We start from the raw sequence: 22,150 nt of genomic DNA, 5'->3' as shown, positions 1-22,150 counted from the left end.
GACATCAGTGTGTAAAGGATATCACCACATGGGCTCAGGAACACTTCAGAAAACCACTGCCAGTAACTACAGTTCGTCGCTACATCTGTAAGTGCAAGTTAAAACTCTACTATGCAAAGCGAGAGCCGTTTATCAACAACACCCAGAAACGCCGCCGGCTTCGCTGGGCCCGAGCTCATCTAAGATGGACTGATGCAAAGTGGAAAAGTGTTCTGTGGTCTGACGAGTCCACATTTCAAATTGTTTTTGGAAACTGTGGACGTTGTGTCCTCCGGAACAAAGAGGAAAATAACCATTCGGATTGTTCTAGGCGCAAAGTGTAAAAGCCAGCATCTGTGATGGTATGGGGGTGTATTAGTGCCCAAGGCATGGGTAACTTACACATCTGTGAAGGTACCATTAATGCTGAAAGGTACATACAGGTTTTGGAGCAACAAATGTTGCTATCCAAGCCACATTATCATGGACGCCCCTGCTTATTTCAACAAGACAATGCTAAGCCAAGTGTTACAACAGCTTCATAGTAAGAGGGTGCGGGTACTAGACTGGCCTGCCTGTAGTCCAGACCTGTCTCCCATTGAAAACCTGTGGCGCATTATGAAGCCTAAAATACTACAAGGGAGACCCCCGGACTGTTGAACAACTTAAGATGTACATCAAGCAAGAATGGGAAAGAATTCCACCTGAAAAGCTTCAAAAATGTGTCTCCTCAGTTCCCAAACGTTTACTGCGTGTTGTTAAAAGGAAAGGCTATGTAACACAGTGGTAAAAATGCCCCTTTGACAACTTTTTTGCAACGTGTTGCTGCCATTAAATTCTAAGTTAATGATTATTTGCAAAAAATAAAATTGGTTTTTCAGTGTGAACATTAAATATCTTGTCTTTGCAGTCTATTCAATTGAATATAAGTTGAAAAGGATTTCATTGTATTCTGTTTTTATTTACCATTTACACAACGTGCCAACTTCACTGGTTTTGGGATTTTTGTATTTTGTTGACATTGTTTGAGTGATTTCCACGCTTGTGTTGACATTTCGTTTCTGCCTCGATTATAACCACAGGAAGTTACATTTCAAATGAAATATTTTTTTTCCCATAGGTCACAAAAAATATCAATAATCATCGATATGGACCGATATGAAGGACTGATATCATGATACAGTTGTCAGCATCTTCAGTATCTGACCAAAACATTTAGAGTGACGTTAGTTTCTCTCACACGTGTTGGCCTCACACGTATAGTTTATTGTCGTCGTTTCACGTGTTTTATCGAATACTTCGTAAGCGAGACGGTCATGTGACGCATTGTAACCTTTTAAGTCGGGAACGTTTATCTTTGTTCCTTCATGAGGAAGAAAACGCATGTATTAGTTTTCTTGTCTGTACCAACTTCAATTTTGGCCAAGTTCATCAATTCATCCAAGATTTAAGTCAAGCCAAGACCCCTGAAAGTCATATGGTGGCACATTTTGACAGACTTGGAATTTCTCACACAGTTCAATGCGCTCTGTACAACCCCCACTGTAACTTTAGGGTATTTTAGACCAGTCGGCAATGAATTAGGTACACAAGCACATGTGTAAATTTGAGCAAGTTTGAATTTTTTTAAATGTACGCTATTAGGAAAAAAGGGGCAAGACCTAGAAATAAATTACCCATAAGTCATTCATCAATAGATTTTTTTCAAAGAACTAGAAAATGCAATTTCGGTAGAAATTTAAAATGAATGCTGACCGTTAGCATGCTGGCAAGATAGCGTAAAGTAACAAAAAAATTTGAGCAATATAAGCTAAAAAAATCTAGCATGCTAACAGTGCTATTTTAACAATAGCATGCCTACAGTTCACATTAGTGAAATACCAAAATATATGACACTGAGTGGTATACCTGTTAAATTAGGTAAAATAATATAGCATGTTATTGTTAGCATGTTAAAATGCCAATACCAACATATTATTAAATGTGTTCCTGAAAAAAAAAGTTTAAAATGCTAGCCAGCTAACGTTTGCATGTGTCAAGCACCAAAAAATGACTGAAGTGCGTATCTACAAAATTAGCTTTAAAAACGCCAGCATACTAACATTGTTAGCATGCTAACAGTTATCATTTGTCGAGTAACAACATATTTGATGCTGAGGTGTGTACCTTTTAAAATTAGCCAAAAGCTAACATGCTAACAAAGCATGTTTAACCTTGTGGAAGTCGCTTCCTAACGGTTCCACGGACATAAACGTCACAACAGCCAGGCGTGCCAAGTTGACAAAGTTTTTAATGTTTTTTGACAAGATCTTTCCAGAATGCTTTCCAGCATGTCGTGACTTTGCCGTCACTCCCAATCCTCTCTCTTCCTCCGCTCCCGGCCGCTTACTGTTAAAGACAACAGATGATTAGATTAACACGTATCACCTGTGAAATCTAATCACCTGCCAGCTGTGTCTCGCCGTCAGCACATGCCCCGCCCCTGCCCGCTGGTGCTCATCCTCGGTACCATGGACAGCGGCGGTGACTTTTTCTCCTACAGGCAGCGCTGACTACACCTCCCCCCACAAACCTAAATATATTACCTAAATATGACTTGAGGTGTATACCTACAAAATTAGCTAAAAAAAAAGAAAAGAAGCTAGCATGCTAACAAGTATCATTCGTCGAGTAACAAAATATATGACGCTGAGGTATGTACCTGCAAAATTAGCTAAAAACTAACATGCCAACAATAGCATGTTTACAGTTAGTATCAGTGAAATACCACAATATATGACACTGTTGAATTAGCTAAAAAATATAGCATGTTAAAATTATCATGCTAAAATGTTAAATGTAGCATGCGTCAACTACCAGAATATACTATTCTGAGGTGTGTACTTGAAAAATGTGTTTAAAAGGCCAGCCTTTTAACGTTAACATTTGTCAGGTACTAAAATATGACTTGAGGTGTATACCTACAAAATTAGCTTTAAAAAAAAAGCTGGCATACTAATAACATTAGCATGCTAACAGGTATCATTCGGCATGTAGCAAAATATTTGATGTTGAGGTGTGTACCTGGAAAATTAGCTAAAAGCTAACATGCTAACCACAGTTAGCATTAGTGAAATACCAATAAATATTACACTGAAGTGTTTACCTGTTAAATTAGCTAAAAAAAAAAATATAGCATGCTAATATGAGCATACTAAAATGTTAACTGTGACATACATGTGTCAAGTACCAAAATATATTATTCTGAAGTGTGTACCTGGAAAAAAAAAGTTTAATTCTGGCCTGCTAACGTCTAAAGTGTATACCTACAAAATTGGCACAAACAATGCTAACAGTTATCATTCATCAAGTAACATAATATTTGACGCAAAATTAGCTAAAAGCTAACATGCTAACAATAGCATGTTTACAATTAGCATTAGTGAAATACCAATAAATATTACACTCAAGTGTTTACCTGTTAAAATATCTATAAAAAATATAGCATGCTAATATTAGCATACTAAAATGTTAACTGTGACCTGTGTCAAGTACCAAAATATATTATTCTGAGGTGTGTACCTACAAAATTGGCGCAAAAAAGCTAACATGCTAACAGTAATCATTCATCAAGTAACATAATATTTGACGCTGAGGTGTACTCATGTAAAATTAGCTAAAAGCTAACATGCTAACAATAGCATGTTTACAATTAGCATTAGTGAAATACCAATGAATATTACACTCAAGTGTTTACCTGTTAAAATATCTATAAAAATATAGCATGCTAATATTAGCATACTAAAATGTTAACTGTGACCTGTGTCAAGTACCAAAATATATTATTCTGAGGTGTGTACATGAAATTTGTTTTTCAAATGCTAGCCTGCTAACGTTAACATGCGTCAAGTACCAAAATGTGAATAAGGAGTACACCTACACAATTGGCACAAAAAAAGCTAACATGCTAACTGGTATCATTCGCCAAGTAACATAATATTTTACGCTAAGGTGTATTCATGCAAAACTAGCAAAATACCTAGCATGCTAAAATTAGAATGCTAAGGATTGTTAAAAAATTAGCTGCTTTCCACGTTCATTATACAAACCCCGTTTCCATATGAGTTGGGACATTGTGTTAGATGTAAATAGAAACGGAATACAATGATTTGCAAATCCTTTTCAACCCATATTCAATTGAATGCACTACAAAGACAACATATTTGATGTTCAAACTCATAAACTTTATTTTTTTTTGCAAATTATAATTAACTTAGAATTTCATGGCTGCAACACGTGCCAAAGTAGTTGGGAAAGGGCATGTTCACTACTGTGTTACATGGCCTTTCCTTTTAACAACACTCAGTAAACGTTTGGAAACTGAGGAGACATATTTTTGAAGCTTCTCAGGTGGAATTCTTTCCCATTTTTGCTTGATGTACAGCTTAAGTTGTTCAACAGTCCGGGGGTCTCCGTTGTGGTATTTTAGGCTTCATAATGCGCCACACATTTTCAATGGGAGACAGGTCTAGACTACAGGCAGGCCAGTCTTAGTACCCGCACTCTTTTACTATGAAGCCACATTAATGTGACATGTGGCTTGGCATTGTCTTGCTGAAATAAGCAGGGGCGTCCATGGTTACATTGCTTGGATGGCAACATATGTTGCTCCAAAACCTGTATGTACCTTTCAGCATTAATGGCGCCTTCACAGATGTGTAAGTTACCCATGTCTTGGGCACTAATACACCCCCATACCATCACAGATGCTGGCTTTTCAACTTTGCGCCTATAACAATCCGGATGGTTCTTTTCCTCTTTGGTCCGGAGGACACGACGTCCACAGTTTCCAAAAACAATTTGAAATGTGGACTCGTCAGACCACAGAACACTTTTCCACTTTGTATCAGTCCATCTTAGATGAGCTAAGGCCCAGCGAAGCCGACGGCGTTTCTGGGTGTTGTTGATAAACGGTTTCCGCCTTGCATAGGAGAGTTTTAACTTGCACTTACAGATGTAGCGACCAACTGTAGTTACTGACAGTGGGTTTCTGAAGTGTTCCTGAGCCCATGTGGTGATATCCTTTACACACTGATGTCGCTTGTTGATGCAGTACAGCCTGAGGGATGGAAGGTCACGGGCTTAGCTGCTTATGTGCAGTGATTTCTCCAGATTCTCTGAACCCTTTGATGATATTACGGACCGTAGATGGTGAAATCCCTGAATTCCTTGCAATAGCTGGTTGAGAAAGGTTTTTCTTAAACTGTTCAACAATTTGCTCACGCATTTGTTGACAAAGTGGTGACCCTCGCCCCATCCTTGTTTGTGAATGACTGAGCATTTCATGGAATCTACTTTTATACCCAATCATGGCACCCACCTGTTCCCAAGTTGCCTGTTCACTTGTGGGATGTTCCAAATAAGTGTTTGATGAGCATTCCTCAACTTTATCAGTATTTATTGCCACCTTTCCCAACTTCTTTGTCACGTGTTGCTGGCATCAAATTCTAAAGTTAATGATTATTTGCAAAAAAAATTTTTTTTTATCAGTTTGAACATCAAATATGTTGTCTTTGTAGCATATTCAACTGAATATGGGTTGAAAAGGATTTGCAAATTATTGTATTCCGTTTATATTATATATATCTAACACAATTTCCCAACTCATATGGAAACGGGGTTTGTATATCTGGTAAATATTGCAGATATTTTGTAAATGATACTCTAAAAGCTGTCCAAAAGTCACATCCAGAGGAGCTGGCAGTCCTTGTTGCTGTTATTGTTATTATTGTGTTTGTTTGTCCACGGTCGTTCTGTCAGATTGGAGCGGCGCTACGTGGAAAAGTTCTGGAAGGAAGTGCGCGTTGGCGACTTCATTCGGCTGAGGTGCAACGAGATCCTGCCCGCCGACGTCCTGCTGCTGAGCTCCAGCGACCCCGACCGCCTGTGTCACATCGAGACGGCCACGCTGGACGGCGAGACCAACCTCAAGCAGAGGCAGGTGGTCCGCGGCTTCTTCGACCTGGTGAGACCGCGACGCCGCCACCGCCCGCTTCCTGTTTGCACGGCGCGCCGCCAATAACGAGGCGTTTTTCGGCAGGATTGCGATTTCGACCCGTCCAAGTACAACAGCGTCATCGAGTGTGAGAAGCCCAACAACGACCTCAACCGATTCCGAGGATACATGTGAGTTTTGTCTGATTAGTGCAACACACATCCGCACTGTTACACGCTCCAAAACAGAAAATGTTTGGTTCTCCGTATTTTTCACACGTTACATGCTCTCTGTGTACCGTATTTTTCGGACTATAAGGCGCACTTTTAATTTTCTCAAAACTGGACAGTGCGCCTTATAACTCGGTGCGCCTAATGTAAGGAGTAATTCTGGTTGTGCTTACCGACCTCAAAGCTATTTTACATGATAAGTGTGACCAGTAGATGGCAGTCACACATAAGAGATGCGTGTAGACTGCAAGATGACACCAGCAAACCACACCAAAACTTTAAATTAGAGATGTCCGATAATGGCTTTTTTGCCGATATCCGATATTTCGATATTGTCCAACTCTTAATTACCGATTCCGATATCAACCGATATCGATATATACAGTCGTGGAATTAACACATTATGCCTAATTTTGTTGTGATGCCCTGCTGGATGCATTAAACAATGTAACAAGGTTTTCCAAAATAAATCAACTCAAGTTATGGAAAAAAATGCCAACATGGCACTGCCATATTTATTATTGAAGTCACAAAGTGCATTATTTTTTTTAACATGCCTCAAAACAGCAGCTTGGAATTTGGAACATGAGGAGGTTGAGGTGGGCGGGGTTGAGGTGGGGGGTGGGTAGGACGTAGCGGGTTGTGTATGTTGTAGCGTCCCGGAAGAGTTAGTGCTGCAAGGGGTTCTGGGTATTTGTTCTGTTGTGTTTATGTTGTGTTACGGTGCGGATGTTCTCCCGAAATATGTTTGTCATTCTTGTTTGGTGTGGGTTTACAGTGTGGCGCATATTTGTATCAGTGTTAAAGTTGTCTATACGGCCACCCTCAGTGTGACCTGTATGGCTGTTGACCAAGTCTTCACTTGTGTGTGTGAAAAGCCGTAGGTATTATGTGACTGGGCCGGCACGTAAAAAGCAGTGCCTTTAAGGTTTATTGGCGCTCTGTACTTCTCCCTACGTCCGTGTACCACTCCGTACAGCGGCATTTTAAAAAGTCATACATTTTACTTTTTTAAACCGATACCGATAATTTTGAAACCGATACCGATAATTTCCGATATTACATTTTAAAGCATTTATCTTTAATTTAAATATTCCATTGATAATACAAAACCCAAAATCAGTGAAGTTGGCACGTTGTGTAAATGGTAAATAAAAACAGAATACAATGATTTGCAAATCCTTTTCAACTTATATTCAATTGAATGGACTGCAAAGACAAGATATTTAATGTTCACACTGGAAAACGTTGTTATTTTTTGCAAATATTAGCTCATTTGGAATTTGGTGCCCGCCACGTGTTTCAAAAAAGCTGGCACAAGTGTCAAAAAAGACTGAGAAAATTGAGGAATGCTCTTTAAACGCTTATTTGTAACATCCCACAGGTGAACAGGCTAATTGGGAACAGGTGGGTGCCATGATTGGGTTTAAAAGCAGCTTCCATGAATTGCTCAGTCATTCACAAACAAGGATGGGGCGAGGGTCACCACTTTGTGAACAAATGCGTGAGAAAATTGTCCATCAGTCTAAAGGCCTGCTGAAACCCACTACTACCGACCACGCAGTCTGATATTTTATATATCAATGATGAAATCTTAACATTGCAACACATGCCAATACGGCCGGGTTAGCTTACTGAAGTGCAATTTTAAATTTCGCGTGAAATATCCTGCTGAAAACGTCTCGGTATGATGACGCCTGCACGTGACGTCACGGATTGTGGAGGACATTTTGGGACAGCATGGTGGCCAGCTATTAAGTCGTCTGTTTTCATCACAAAATTCCACAGTATTCTGGACATCTGTGTTGGTGAATATTTTGCAATTTGTTCAATGAACAATGGAGACAGTAGAGAAGAAAGCTGTAGGTGGGAAGCGGTGTATTGCGGCAGGTGTTGTGCCGGATAACGCACCCCGCCGTAGAATGCACCCCCTGACTGTTGTGCCGGATAACACAGCCGGTGTTTCATTGTTTACGTTCCCGAAAGATGACAGTCAAGCTTTACCATTGGCCTGTGGAGAACTGGGACAACAGAGACTCTTACCAGGAGGACTTTGAGTTGGATGCGCAGACGCGGTACCGTGAGTACGCATGCAGCTGCGGCTTCCAAACATTTGATCACTTGCCCGTACGTGCGTGCCGCTATGTGCATGTCACGTATGTAACTTTGGGGACTTTTGAGGAAATATATGTGCTGTATGAACTTTGGGGAGGTGAACGGTACTTTGGGCTGTGGGATTGAGTGTGTTGTGCGGGTGTTTGAGTTGTATTGGCGGGTTATATGGACGGGAGGGGGGAGGTGTTTGTTATGCGGGATTAATTTGTGGCATATTAAATATAAGCCTGGTTGTGTTGTGGCTAATAGAGTATATATATGTCTTGTGTTTATTTACTGTTTTAGTCATTCCCAGCTGAATATCAGGTCCCACCCGCCTCTCACAGCATCTTCCCTATCTGAATCGTTCCCACTGCCCTCTAGTCCTTCACTCTCACTTTCTTCATCCACAAATCTTTCATCCTCGCTCAAATTAATGGGGAAATCGCCGCTTTCTCGGTCCAAATCGCTCTCGCTGCTGGTGTCCATGATTGTAAACAATGTGCAGATGTGAGGAGCTCCACAACCTGTGACGTCACGCTACTCGTCTGCTACTTCCGGTACAGGCAAGGCTTTTTTATCAGCGACCAAAAGTTGCAAACTTTATCGTCGATGTTCTCTACTAAATCCTTTCAGCAAAAATATGGCAATATCGCGAAATGATCAAGTATGACACATAGAATGGACCTGCTATGCCCGTTTAAATAAGAAAATCGCATTTCAGTAGGCCTTTAAGAACATTTCTCAACCAGCTATTGCAAGGAATTTAGGGATTTCACCATCTACGGTCCGTAATATCATCAAAAAGTTCAGAGAATCTGGAGAAATCACTGCACATGACATTGAATGCCCGTGACCTTCGAATCCTCAGGCGGTACTGCATCAAAAACCGACATCAGTGTGTAAAGGATATCACCACATGGGCTCAGGAACACTTCAGAAAACTACTGTCAGTAACTACAGTTTGTCGCTACATCTGTAAGTGCAAGTTAAAACTCTACTATGCAAAGCGAAAGCCATGCATCAACAACACCCAGAAACGGCGCCCGAGCTCATCTAAGATGGACTGATGAAAAGTGGTAAAGTGTTCTGTTGTCTGACGAGTCCACATTTCAAAGTGTTTTTGGAAACTGTGGACGTCATGTCCTCCGGAACAAAGAGGAAAAGAACCATCCAGACCAGACATGGGCATTCTGCGGCCCGCGGGCCACATCCGGCCCTTTGTACGTCCCTGTCCGGCCTGTGTGAGGCCAATCATAAATTACAAAATACATTTAAAAAAGTATCTATCTCGAGTGTGCAATACAACGGTGCTGCTTTTGTTTTGAAAAGCGTTATTTGTATTACTTCCGTGTGGACGTATGCTCGTGCGCGATTGTGAGTGAATGTTAACAGCGGCAATCACAATTTACAAAATAAATTTAAAAAAACATCTATGTCGTGCGTGCAATACAACTGTGCTGCTTTTATTTTGAAAAGTGTTATTTATGGACGTATGTCCGTGTGTAACCTGTGAGTGAAGGTGCACAGCGACAAGTGATGCCCGGTTATCCCCAAAACGCTAAAAAAAGAAAAGTTGATGACGAATGGCGTGTTTTCAACAAGACATGGACTGCCAAGTATTTCTTTACAGAAATTAAAGGTAAAGCTTAATTTGTGTTTAAAGAATATAGTGTAACGACCTGCTGAAGTTGATGTTGTGTTCTTGAGTTGCGGAAATGAGGAGTGAGGATAGACGTGCGTGTGGAAGGAACGAGATAAGTTGAGCTGTGTTAGTATAGGTTGCTCAATAAAAGTTTAAAAAGAGCGTCAGACTTGGTGTGCACTTCTTCTGGACGCTACAATTGGCGTCAGAAGTAAAACTTTGCGCATACTGCCGCTGCTTGTGTGAGCACACTGCTACGTCATCGGGAGGTACGTGCCACGATGTTTCCTGGCGACTTTGTCAAGATTGTACGGAAGGGGAAGGTCATTGAGTGGGGACTTAAGGTGTCTGTGTGAATCCCGGACGTGAGGAGCTCGTCGCAAAGAGAGAGAGAGAGGGAGGAAGGAGAGAGGCAGCGTCTACAGGTGCAGCGCACGCTGCTTGGCATGGGGGAATTCCGCCCTCAATGAAGACTCCCAGGTTTGATGGCAAGGCGAACTGGGAGGCATTTCATCCCACTTCTGACACCAATTGTAGCGTCCAGAAGAAGTGCACACCAAGTCTGACGCTCTTTATAAACTTTTATTGAGCAACCTATACTAACACAGCTCAACTTATCTCGTTCTTTCCACACGCACGTCTATCCTCACTCCTCATTTCCGCAACAGCAACGCTTCCTCCTTGGCCAATTACCTTAGAGGCGTGCTACGTTCACAACAAAGAGGATGCAGGATAAAGTGACAGAAATTGACATTTTTGCATTGTATTATACATCAGGAAGTGTTGTCTAAGAAAGTGTTAAAAATAAAACCATCAAAAGCCATCTGCTTTTGTATAAAGATAAGTTAGGTTAAATGAAAATATTATTGTTATTATTATTTATCTTACGGTATATCAAAAATAATTTGAGCAAAATTTAATTGAAATATTGTCTGTGTGGCCCTCCAGCAGTGCTCGGGTTGCTCATGCGGCCCCCGGTAAAAATTAATTGCCCACCCCTGATCCAGACTGTTATAGGCACAAAGTTGAAAAGCCAGCATCTGTGATGGTATGGGGGTGTATTAGTGCCAGATGGGTATCTTACACATCTGTGAAGGCACCATTAATGCTGAAAGGTACATACAGGTTTTGGAGCAACATATGTTGCCATCCAAGCAACGTTACCATGGACGCCCCTGCTTATTTCAGCAAGACAATGCCAAGCCATGTGTTACATCAACGTGGCTTCATAGTAAAAGAGTGCGGGTACTAGACTGGCCTGCTTGTAGTCAGACCTGCCTCCCATTGTAAATGTGTGGCGCATTATGAAGCCTAAAATACCACAACGCAGACCCCGGACTGTTGAACAACTTAAGCTGTACATCAAGCAAGAATGGGAAAGAATTCCACCTGAAAAGCTTCAAAAATGTGTCTCCTCAGATCCCAAACGTTTACTGAGGGTTGTTAAAAGGAAAGGCCATGTAACACAGTGGTAAAACGCCCCTGTGACAACTTGTTTGCAATGTGTTGCTGCCATTAAATTCTAAGTTAATGATTATTTGCAACAAAAAATTAAGTTTCTCAGTGTGAACATGAAATATCTTGTCTTTGCAGTCTATTCAATTGAATATAAGTTGAAAAGGATTTGCAAATCATTGTATTCTGTTTTTATTTACCATTTACACAACGTGCCAACTTCACTGGTTTTGTGCATTTAGAGATGTGTATCCTTCAGTACCTTGAAATCGATACCAGTACTCAACGGTACCAATTTTCGGTACTTTTGTGTGTGTTCATAAATATTAATTGTTCTTCACAATATATACTGTATATATATTTATTCTAACATTTAAAAATGAGCTGATTATAACTGCTGTCCAGTTGTGTTATATCTTGTTTTATTATCACATTTCTGAGTCTCATTTGCAAGTATGACATTAGGTGTCAGTTACAGTTGCAACTCCAATACATTAGATGGCAGTAGTGTTTTTTTGGACTCTAAAAAGGGTTAATACTGTAAGTATTGTAGTTATTACACACCAGCTGTTTGATTGTAGCGTGCATCTTAGTTGTCGTTTTCATTCAGTTAGCCATGTAAAATCGCTAATGCCAATCAGTAGCATGCCAATAGCAAAGCCAATGTATTTTAGCATCAAGCTAGCGCATTTTTGGAAAAGTGGAGTTTTACTTTACTTACGTTAAAGTGTTTTTTTGTTTTTTTTAAATAGTCAATTTCTTTGTTGACATTGAAAATCGCAACATTAGCTCGAGGCAGTTTGGCCGAGCTCGCTCTCAGTGCTGCTGGAGTGATCAGCAAGTGCCAACGTGCGAAGAGCAACCGGATGTGACCCAGGTGGCACACAATACAGGCATGGGATTTTTACGTCTATAGTCGGAAATCCATCTTTTTTCATCTCTGTAAAAATATAAACTAATATTTTAGTTTTTTCTTCTTTTTCCGACCTGCAATGTGTGTTAAAATCTTGATCCGTCTCTTTGCCATACCTGCCAACAACTACGGTTTTCCCGTAATGAGTACGTTTTTTGTTGATCCAGTGGTGAAAACTACAGTTTTCCATTAAAAATTATGAACTTAAAAATATACGGGAAACATCAATGAAGATTGGTTGGTTTACATATAGGAACATCCATGATTGGTTGGTTGTTTACTATGGTGAGTCACGATTGGTTAAGATTAGGGCAACACATTACGAACAGGCCAATCAGAGGCAAGAGAGGGCGGGCCATCAAATCAGGAAGGGAAATCACAACAGACATTGGGGACGGCGTGGCGCGGTTAGGAGAGTGGCAGTGCCAGAAACCTGAGGGTTCGTGGTTCAATCCCCAGCTTCTACCATCTTAGCCACGTCCGTTGTGTCCTTGAGCAAGACACTTCACCCTTGCTCCTGATGGGTCGTGGTTAGCACCTTGCATGGCAGCTACGGCCATCAGTGTGTGAATGTGTGTGTGTGAATGGGTGAATGTGGAAATAGTGTCAAAGCGCTTTGACTACCTTGAAGGTAGAAAAACGCTATACAAGTATAACAACCCATTATAACCCACATTTGAATTGTTTACTATGTAAGCCCAAATCAAAACTGTCAGAAAAATTGTATGTAAATTATCAAAAAACTTTCCGTTCTCTGAGTTCCCAGTGAACAGACGGAAGCTGTCTTTGTTGCACCAAGCCAAAGGCTTGTAAAATTCCATTGTGTACGATGGGAGGAGACGGGAGGGATTATCTATTTTGATCCAAGACCTGCCCAAGCTCGATCCAGGACCAGTCCAAGCCCGAGGCATCTTTTTCTTTTGTGTTAATGATTCCTTTAGAAACAGCTGTTGTTATGTAAACAGGGAAGGTCCAAATAAAAAGAGGTGGCGTACAATCTTTCGCCAAAGCGTGTTGGAGACTGTGCAAGGGTACAGCCCAGACGTTTCTCCTCAAATTGAGCCAAATTTAATTCTGTCTCTGTTTAATTCCTCGCTTCTTGTCTCGTTTAATAGATGTCATCAGTGTTTGAACCTGACAAAATTTGCTCTCAACATGGAAGAGGTGGAATACTCATTCAAGAACACACATGATTGTGGCAGACGTGATGACTTTTGCTGCAGTATAGCCCAGGCTTGAGCAAAATGCGGGCCACATGCGGCCCATTAAGATTTTCAATCGGGCCCGCCGGACATTCTACATCATATTTTTTAGACCTTTAACATCAAAACTGTAGCTGCCATTATGATGTGCAGTGCTGTTTTTAAATGGCCGTAAGTCTTGAACTATAGAAAGTATTTAAATGGTTGGAAGCTGCGCTTTTGGTTGTTACAGGAGTTATTACGGTAATCTACGTCACAGCAGCAGCAGCTCACACTATTATGTTAGATCCACTATGGACTGGACTCTCACAATATTATGCTAGATCCACTATGGACTGGACTCTCTCACTATTATGTTAGATCCACTATGGACTGGACTCTCACACTATTATGTTAGATCCACTATGGACTGGACTCTCTCGCTATTATGTTAGATCCACTATGGACTGGACTCTCACACTATTATGTTAGATCCACTATGGACTGGACTCCCTCACTATTATGTTAGATCCACTATGGACTGGACTCTCACACTATTATGTTAGATCCACTATGGACTGGACTCTCTCACTATTATGCACTATGGACTGGACTCTCACACTATTATGTTAGATCCACTATGGACTGGACTCTCTCACTATTATGTTAGATCCACTATGGACTGGACTCTCACAATATTATGCTAGATCCACTATGGACTGGACTCTCTCACTATTATGTTAGATCCACTATGGACTGGACTCTCACACTATTATGTTAGATCCACTATGGACTGGACTCTCTCGCTATTATGTTAGATCCACTATGGACTGGACTCTCACACTATTATGTTAGATCCACTATGGACTGGACTCCCTCACTATTATGTTAGATCCACTATGGACTGGACTCTCACACTATTATGTTAGATCCACTATGGACTGGACTCTCTCACTATTATGCACTATGGACTGGACTCTCACACTATTATGTTAGATCCACTATGGACTGGACTCTCTCACTATTATGTTAGATCCACTATGGACTGGACTCTCATACTATTATGTTAGATCCACTATGGACTGGACTCTCTCACTATTATGTTAGATCCACTATGGACTGGACTCTCTCACTATTATGTTAGATCCACTACGGACTGGACTCTCACACTGCTATGTTAGATCCACTACGGACTGGACTCTCACACTATTATGTTAGATCCACTATGGACTGGACTCTCTCACTATTATGTTAGATCCACTATGGACTGGACTCTCTCACTATTATGCACTATGGACTGGACTCTCACACTATTATGTTAGATCCACTATGGACTGGACTCTCATACTATTATGTTAGATCCACTATGGACTGGACTCTCTCACTATTATGTTAGATCCACTATGGACTGGACTCTCTCACTATTATGTTAGATCCACTACGGACTGGACTCTCACACTGCTATGTTAGATCCACTACGGACTGGACTCTCACACTATTATGTTAGATCCACTATGGACTGGACTCTCTCACTATTATGTTAGATCCACTATGGACTGGACTCTCACACTATTATGTTAGATCCACTATGGACTGGACTCTCTCGCTATTATGTTAGATCCACTATGGACTGGACTCTCACACTATTATGTTAGATCCACTATGGACTGGACTCCCTCACTATTATGTTAGATCCACTATGGACTGGACTCTCACACTATTATGTTAGATCCACTATGGACTGGACTCTCTCACTATTATGCACTGTGGACTGGACTCTCACACTATTATGTTAGATCCACTATGGACTGGACTCTCTCACTATTATGTTAGATCCACTATGGACTGGACTCACTATTATGTTAGATCCACTATGGACTTGACTCTCACAATATTATGCTAGATCCACTATGGACTGGACTCTCTCACTATTATGTTAGATCCACTATGGACTTGACTCTCACACTATTATGTTAGATCCACTATGGACTGGACTCTCACTATTATGTTAGATCCACTATGGACTGGACTCTCTCACTGTTATGTTAGATCCACTATGGACTGGACTCTCTCACTATTATGTTAGATCCACTATGGACTGGACTCTCACACTGTTATGTTAGATCCACTCTCTCACACTATTATGTTAGATCCACTATGGACTGGACTCTCACACTATTATGTTAGATCCACTATGGACTGGACTCTCACACTATTATGTTAGATCCACTATGGACTGGACTCTCTCACTATTATGTTAGATCCACTATGGACTGGACTGTCACACTATTATGTTAGATCCACTATGGACTGGACTCTCACTATTATGCACTATGGACTGGACTCTCACACTATTATGTTAGATCCACTATGGACTGGACTCTCTCACTATTATGTTAGATCCACTATGGACTGGACTCTCTCACTATTATGTTAGATCCACTATGGACTGGACTCTCTCTCTGTTATGTTAGATCCACTATGGACTGGACTCTCTCACTATTATGTTAGATCCACTATGGACTGGACTCTCACTATTATGTTAGATCCACTATGGACTTGACTCTCACAATATTATGCTAGATCCACTATGGACTGGACTCTCTCACTATTATGTTAGATCCACTATGGACTGGACTCTCACTATTATGTTAGATCCACTATGGACTGGACTCTCTCACTGTTATGTTAGATCCACTATGGACTGGACTCTCTCACTATTATGTTAGATCCACTATGGACTGGACTCTCACTATTATGTTAGATCCACTATGGACTTGACTCTCACAATATTATGCTAGATTCACTATGGACTGGACTCTCTCACTATTATGTTAGATCCACTATGGACTTGACTCTCACACTATTATGTTAGATCCACTATGGACTGGACTCTCACTATTATGTTAGATCCACTATGAACTGGACTCTCACAATATTATGCTAAATTAAAGGTCATCAACGCAGTGCCCGCGGGCACCAGGTCGCCCGTAAGGACCAGATGAGTCGCCCGCTGGCCTGTTCTAAAAATAGCTCAAATAGCAGCACTTGCCAGTGAGCTGCCTTTATTTTTTTAAATTGTATTTATTTACTAGCAAGCTGGTCTCGCTTTGCTCAACATTTTTAATTCTAAGAGACAAAACTCAAATAGAATTTGAAAATCCAAGAAAATATTTTAAAGACTTGATCTTCACTTGTTTAAATAAACTCATTTATTGTATTTTATTTTGCTTCTTATAACTTTCAAAAAGACAATTTTAGAGAAAAAATGCAACCTTAAAAATGATTTTAGGATTTTTAAACACATATACCTTTTTACCTTTTAAATTCCTTCCTCTTCTTTCCTGACAATTTAAATCAATGTTCAAGTAAATGTATTTGTTTTATTGTAAAGAATAATAAATACATTTTAATTTAATTCTTCATTTTAGCTTGTGTTTTTTCGACGAAGAATATTTGTGAAATATTTCTTCAAACTTATTATGATTAAAATTCAAAAAGATTATTCTGGCAAATCTAGAAAATCTGTAGAATCAAATATAAATCTTATTTCAAAGTCTTTTGAATTTCTTTTAAAATTTTTGTTCTGGAAAATCTAGAAGAAATAATGATTTGTCTTTGTTAGAAATATAGCTTGGTCCAATTTGTTATATATTCTAACAAAGTGCAGATTGGATTTTAACCTATTTAAAACATGTCATAAAAATTCTGAAATGAATCTTAATCAGGAAAAAATTACTAATGGTGTTCCATAAATTATTTTTTTAATTTTTCAAAAAGATTCAAATTAGCTAGTTTTTCTCTTCTTTTTTTCGGTTGAATTTTGAATTTTAAAGAGTCGAAATTGAAGATAAACTATGTTTCAAAATTTAATTTTCATTTTTTTCGTGTTTTCTCTTCTTTTAAACCGTTCAATTAAGTGTTTTTTTCATCATTTATTCTCTACAAAAAACCATCCGTAAAAGATAAATATCATTAATTATTAATAATAACATAGAGTTAAAGGTAAATTGAGCAAATTGGCTATTTCTGGCAGTTTATTTAAGTGTGTATCAAACTGGTAGCCCTTCGCATTAATCAGTACCCAAGAAGTAGCTCTTGGTTTCAAAAAGGTTGGGGACCCCTGTGCTAGATCCACTCGACGTCCATTGCACCAGTCGCCCGGGGGGTGGGGGGGTCCCCACATCTGCGGTCCCCTCCAAGGTCTCTCATTGTCATCCCATTGGGTTGAGTTTTTTTTCTTGCCCTGATGTGGGATCTGAGCCGAGGATGTCATTGTGGCTTGTGAAACACAAAGTTTTGTGATAACTTAGATACATCTAGGCTTCACGGTGGCAGAGGGGTTAGTGCATCTGCCTCACAATACGAAGGTCCTGAGTAGTCTTGGGTTCAATCCCGGGCTCGGGATCTTTCTGTGTGGAGTTTGCATGTTCTCCCCGTGACTGCGTGGGTTCCCTCCGGGTACTCCGGCTTCCTCCCACCTCCAAAAACATGTACCTGGGGATAAGTTGATTGGCAACACTAAATTGGCCCTAGTGCGTGGATGTGAGTGTGAATGTTGTCCGTCTATCTGTGTTGGCCCTGGGATGAGGTGGCGACTTGTCCAGGGTGTACCCCGCCTTCCGCCCGATTGTAGCTGAGATAGGCTCCAGCGACCCCAAAAGGGAATAAGCGGTAGAAAATGGATGGATGGACATTTATTCTAAAAGTATTTATGTCAACTGTGTTGATCATTTTTCAATTCTTTAAAGCCTAAAACATCTTTAATGGTGCTTTTTTTTTTTTTTTTTTTTTCTTTTTTTTTGTGCAAATTTTTGCATCTTCAATTGCTGAAAAACCAGGAGCTTCGCTTATTTTCAGTCATTAAGTTCAAATCACATGCCTGGTGTGCACGCTATGTTTTATGTCACAGGCCAGTTGCACGTTGTCTAATCTCGCCTCCTCCCCCGGTGAGAGATCGAACAATCCGCGCCTATCACTTTTCTCCCCCGGCAAGCTCAGGGACGGCGCTGTTAATCTGCGGACGGCGCTCCCGTGCCGTCAGCGACCCGAGCGACGGGCGTCCACCAACACGCTGACAGGCGCGTGACCTGAGTAGCTGTGCTGAAATTGAAGTTGTTCCTGACATTCCAGCCTCCATCCAGTCTTATTCCAGTTAAATATGTTCCCCAAGAGCGGCTTCCACCGTCCTGGTGGTCGGTCAGGAGTCTTTAAAGCGTGTAAAGGTCGCCAGGGAGCAGATAACTCTCTCATGTCGGGGGTGATTTGTGCTGACCCGGCAAGGCGGTGAAGCTTTTTAGACGGTGATAGAGCGAGCTGCTGGCCGTGATGAATAGACGTCCTCTCGCACATTCTGCTGGAGGGCGGAGGACGCCAGCTGATAAATTTCACGTCGCTTGAAGGGGAAGCGCACTTTTTAGGAATGTTGCCTATCATTCACAGTCCTTATGTAAGACAAGAACACGTGTTTTTCTTTTATGTCTTCTAAACCGTAAATAAACAGTAGTAAGAGTCAGCTAACTGTGGAGGTAAGCGGAGTCGCTGTATTCTGCCTATTAAGCGCTCTAAAAAACTTCCCAAAGCCTCCATTATTGTTTTATACACACTAAGGATACAGTCGTGAAAAGTTTGCATACACTTGTGAAGAATATAATGTCATGGCTGTCTTGAGTTGCCAATCATTTCTACAACTCTTATTTTTTTGTGATAGTGATTAGAGCACGTACTTGTTAGTCACAAAAAACATTTATGAAGTTTGGTTCTTTTATGAATTTATTATGGGTCTACTGAAAATGTGACCAAATTTGCTCGGTCAAAAGTATACATACAGCAACATACATGATCAATTTTGGTGATGTAGAAAAGTTACAATCAAATCAAATTAGCTTCATGGCATGGCCTCTTAACTTCATGTGAGTGATTATGATTGACGACACCTGTTGACTTCTCTGAGCCCATTTAAATGGGGCTCATGTGAAGCAGTCATTAGACTCGCTTACAAGCGCGACAATGGGAAAATCAAAGGAACGCAGCACAGATCTGAAAAAACAAATTGACTTGAACAAGTCAGGAAAGTCACTTGGAGCCATTTCAAAGCAGCTTAAGGTCCCAAGAGCAACTGTGCAAACAGTTGTTGGTAAGTATAAAGTGCATGGCACAGTTTTGTCACTGCCACGATCAGGAAGAAAACACAAGCAATCACCTGCTGCTGAGAGAAAACTGGTCAGGATGATCAAGAGTCAACTGAGAACCACCAAAAAGCAGGTCTGCAATGAATTTGAAGCTGCTGGAACACAGGTGTCAGTGTCCACAGTCAAGCGTGAACTGAGAGGCTACCATGCAAGAAGGAAGCCCTTGCTCCAGAAGCCACACCTTAAGGCTCGTCTAAAGTTTGCTGCCCATCACATGGACAAAGATAAGACCTTCTGGAGGAACGTTCTGTGGTCAGATGAAACAAAAATTGAGCTGTTTGGCCACAATACCCAGCAATATCTTTGGAGGAGAAAAGGTGAGACCTTTAATCCCAGGAACACCATACCTACCGTCAATCATGGTGGTGGTAGTATTATGCTCTCGGCCTGTTTTGCTGCCAATTGAACTGGTGCTTTACAGAGAGTAAATAGGACAATGAAAAAGGAGAATTACCTCCAAATTTTTCAGGACAACCTAAAATCATGGATGTTGGGTCTTGGGCGCAGTTGGGTGTTCCAACAGGACAATGGCCCCAAACACACGTCAACAGTGGTAAAGGAATGGCTATAATGAAGGTTTTAGTATGGCCTTCCCTAAGTCCTGACTTAAACCCCATTGAGAAAATGTGGACAATGCTGAAGAAACAAGTCCATGTCAGAAAACCAACACATTTAGCTGAACTGCACACATTTTGTTAAGGGGAGTGGTCAAAAATTCAACCAAAAGCGCCTTATTGCAGTGAAACTTGCCAAGGGACATGTAAGCAAATATTAACATTGCTGTATGTATACTTTTGACCCAGCAGGTCACATTTTCAGTAGACCCATAATAAATTCATAAAAGAACCAAACTTCATGAATGTTTTTTGTGACCAACAAGTATGTGCTCCAATCACTCTATCACAAAAAACAAGAGTTGTAGAAATTATTGGAAACTCAAGACAGCCATGACATTATGTTCTTTACAAGTGTATGTAAACTTTTGACCACGACTCTATGTGTAATTTAGTAACATTCATATTAGCAATGTAATATTTACGTATTTTGATAATTTTAAGCATAATTTCACAGACGCATCACAACGTTCACTTCTTCCTTCAACAACAACACCACTACTCATCATGGCAGACTTGATGAGAGACAACAAAGACTACATTGGGACAAATGACGATACAGCACCTTTTATTTTTGAGCCTGAATATAAAGAGGATGAGCTTTAAGTTTTAAACAGATGCAGCTTTAGTCAAACACAAAGCATCATGTAGCAGTATTGCTAAGTGCTAAACAAGATATACAAATTAGGCCCCTCTTTTCTCCAAAAGTTCAGGAACCTCTAGTTCCTGGATCTATGTGTTCCGGTAGAAGTGTTTGTATTGTGTTTCCAGCACATTTCAGGCTGATGACGTTTGGAGGGAGTGGTTTACCATATTTAATCTACACTGATACCACAATAAACACACACTATTAGGTCACCGTTATTTTACTAAAAAGAAAGTAAATGAAATACAAAGCAATAATATACAAAATTATATGATTTAAAAAAGAAAGTGTACCGAAGTGTTCAGAAAAAGACTTTTGTCCGCAATGTCCAACATTCAGAAAGTCGTCTTAGGGTCAATATATAAATAATACATGTCAGTGTTTATCTGTAAATAACAATATAAAAATAACACATGTCAGTGTTTATCTATAAATAACAATATAAAATAATACATGTCAGTGTTTATCTGTAAATAACAATATATAAAGAATAAATGTAAATAACAATATATAAATAATACATGTCAGTGATTATCTATAAATAACAAAATATCAATAATAAATGTCAGCGTTTATCTGGAAATAACAATATATGAATAATAAATGTCAATGTTTATCTGTAAATAACAATATATAAACAATAAATGTCAGTGTTTATCTTTAAATAACAGTATATAAATGATCATCGTTAGTATTTATTTGTAAATAACAAAATATAAATAATAAATGTCTGTGTTTATCTGTAAATAACAATATATAAAATGATAAATGTCAGTGTTTATCTGTAAATAACAATATATAAATAATGCATGTCAGTGATTATCTGTAAATAACAAAATATCAATAATAAATGTCAGCGATTATCTGGAAATAACAATATATGAATAACAAATGTCAATGTTTATCTGTAAATAACAATATATAAACAATAAATGTCAGTGTTTATCTTTAAATAATATATAAATGATAATCGTCAGTATTAATCTGTAAATAACAAAATATAAATAATAAATGTCAGTGTTTATCTGTAAATAACAATATATACATAATAAATGTCAATGTTTATCTGTAAATAACTATATATAAATGATAGATGTCAGTGTTTATCTGTAAATAACAATATATAAAGAATAAATGTCAGTGTTTATCTGTAAATAACAATATATAAATGATAAATGTCAGTGTTTATCTGTAAATAATATGTGAATAATAAATGTCAGTGTTTATT

At 39.6% G+C, this 22,150-nt stretch overlaps 1 protein-coding gene across 1 annotated transcript in view; it reads left to right on the top strand.

Annotated features, from left to right (window-relative positions):
• The window catches only part of atp10a (ATPase phospholipid transporting 10A), a 192,738-nt gene that overhangs the window by 21,613 nt on the left and 148,975 nt on the right, over positions 1 to 22,150 (top strand). Inside the window, exons 2-3 of the mRNA XM_061977588.2 lie at positions 5,779 to 5,983; positions 6,059 to 6,144. Coding sequence (XP_061833572.2) covers positions 5,779 to 5,983; positions 6,059 to 6,144 — 291 coding nt within the window. The remainder of the gene's footprint in view (positions 1 to 5,778; positions 5,984 to 6,058; positions 6,145 to 22,150) is intronic.

The sequence above is a fragment of the Nerophis lumbriciformis genome, linkage group LG18 (assembly GCF_033978685.3).
Source record: "Nerophis lumbriciformis linkage group LG18, RoL_Nlum_v2.1, whole genome shotgun sequence".
Taxonomy (NCBI): Eukaryota; Metazoa; Chordata; class Actinopteri; order Syngnathiformes; family Syngnathidae; genus Nerophis; species Nerophis lumbriciformis.
Note: the sequence above shows the minus strand (reverse complement) of the source record. Positions and strands in the feature narration are given on the sequence as shown.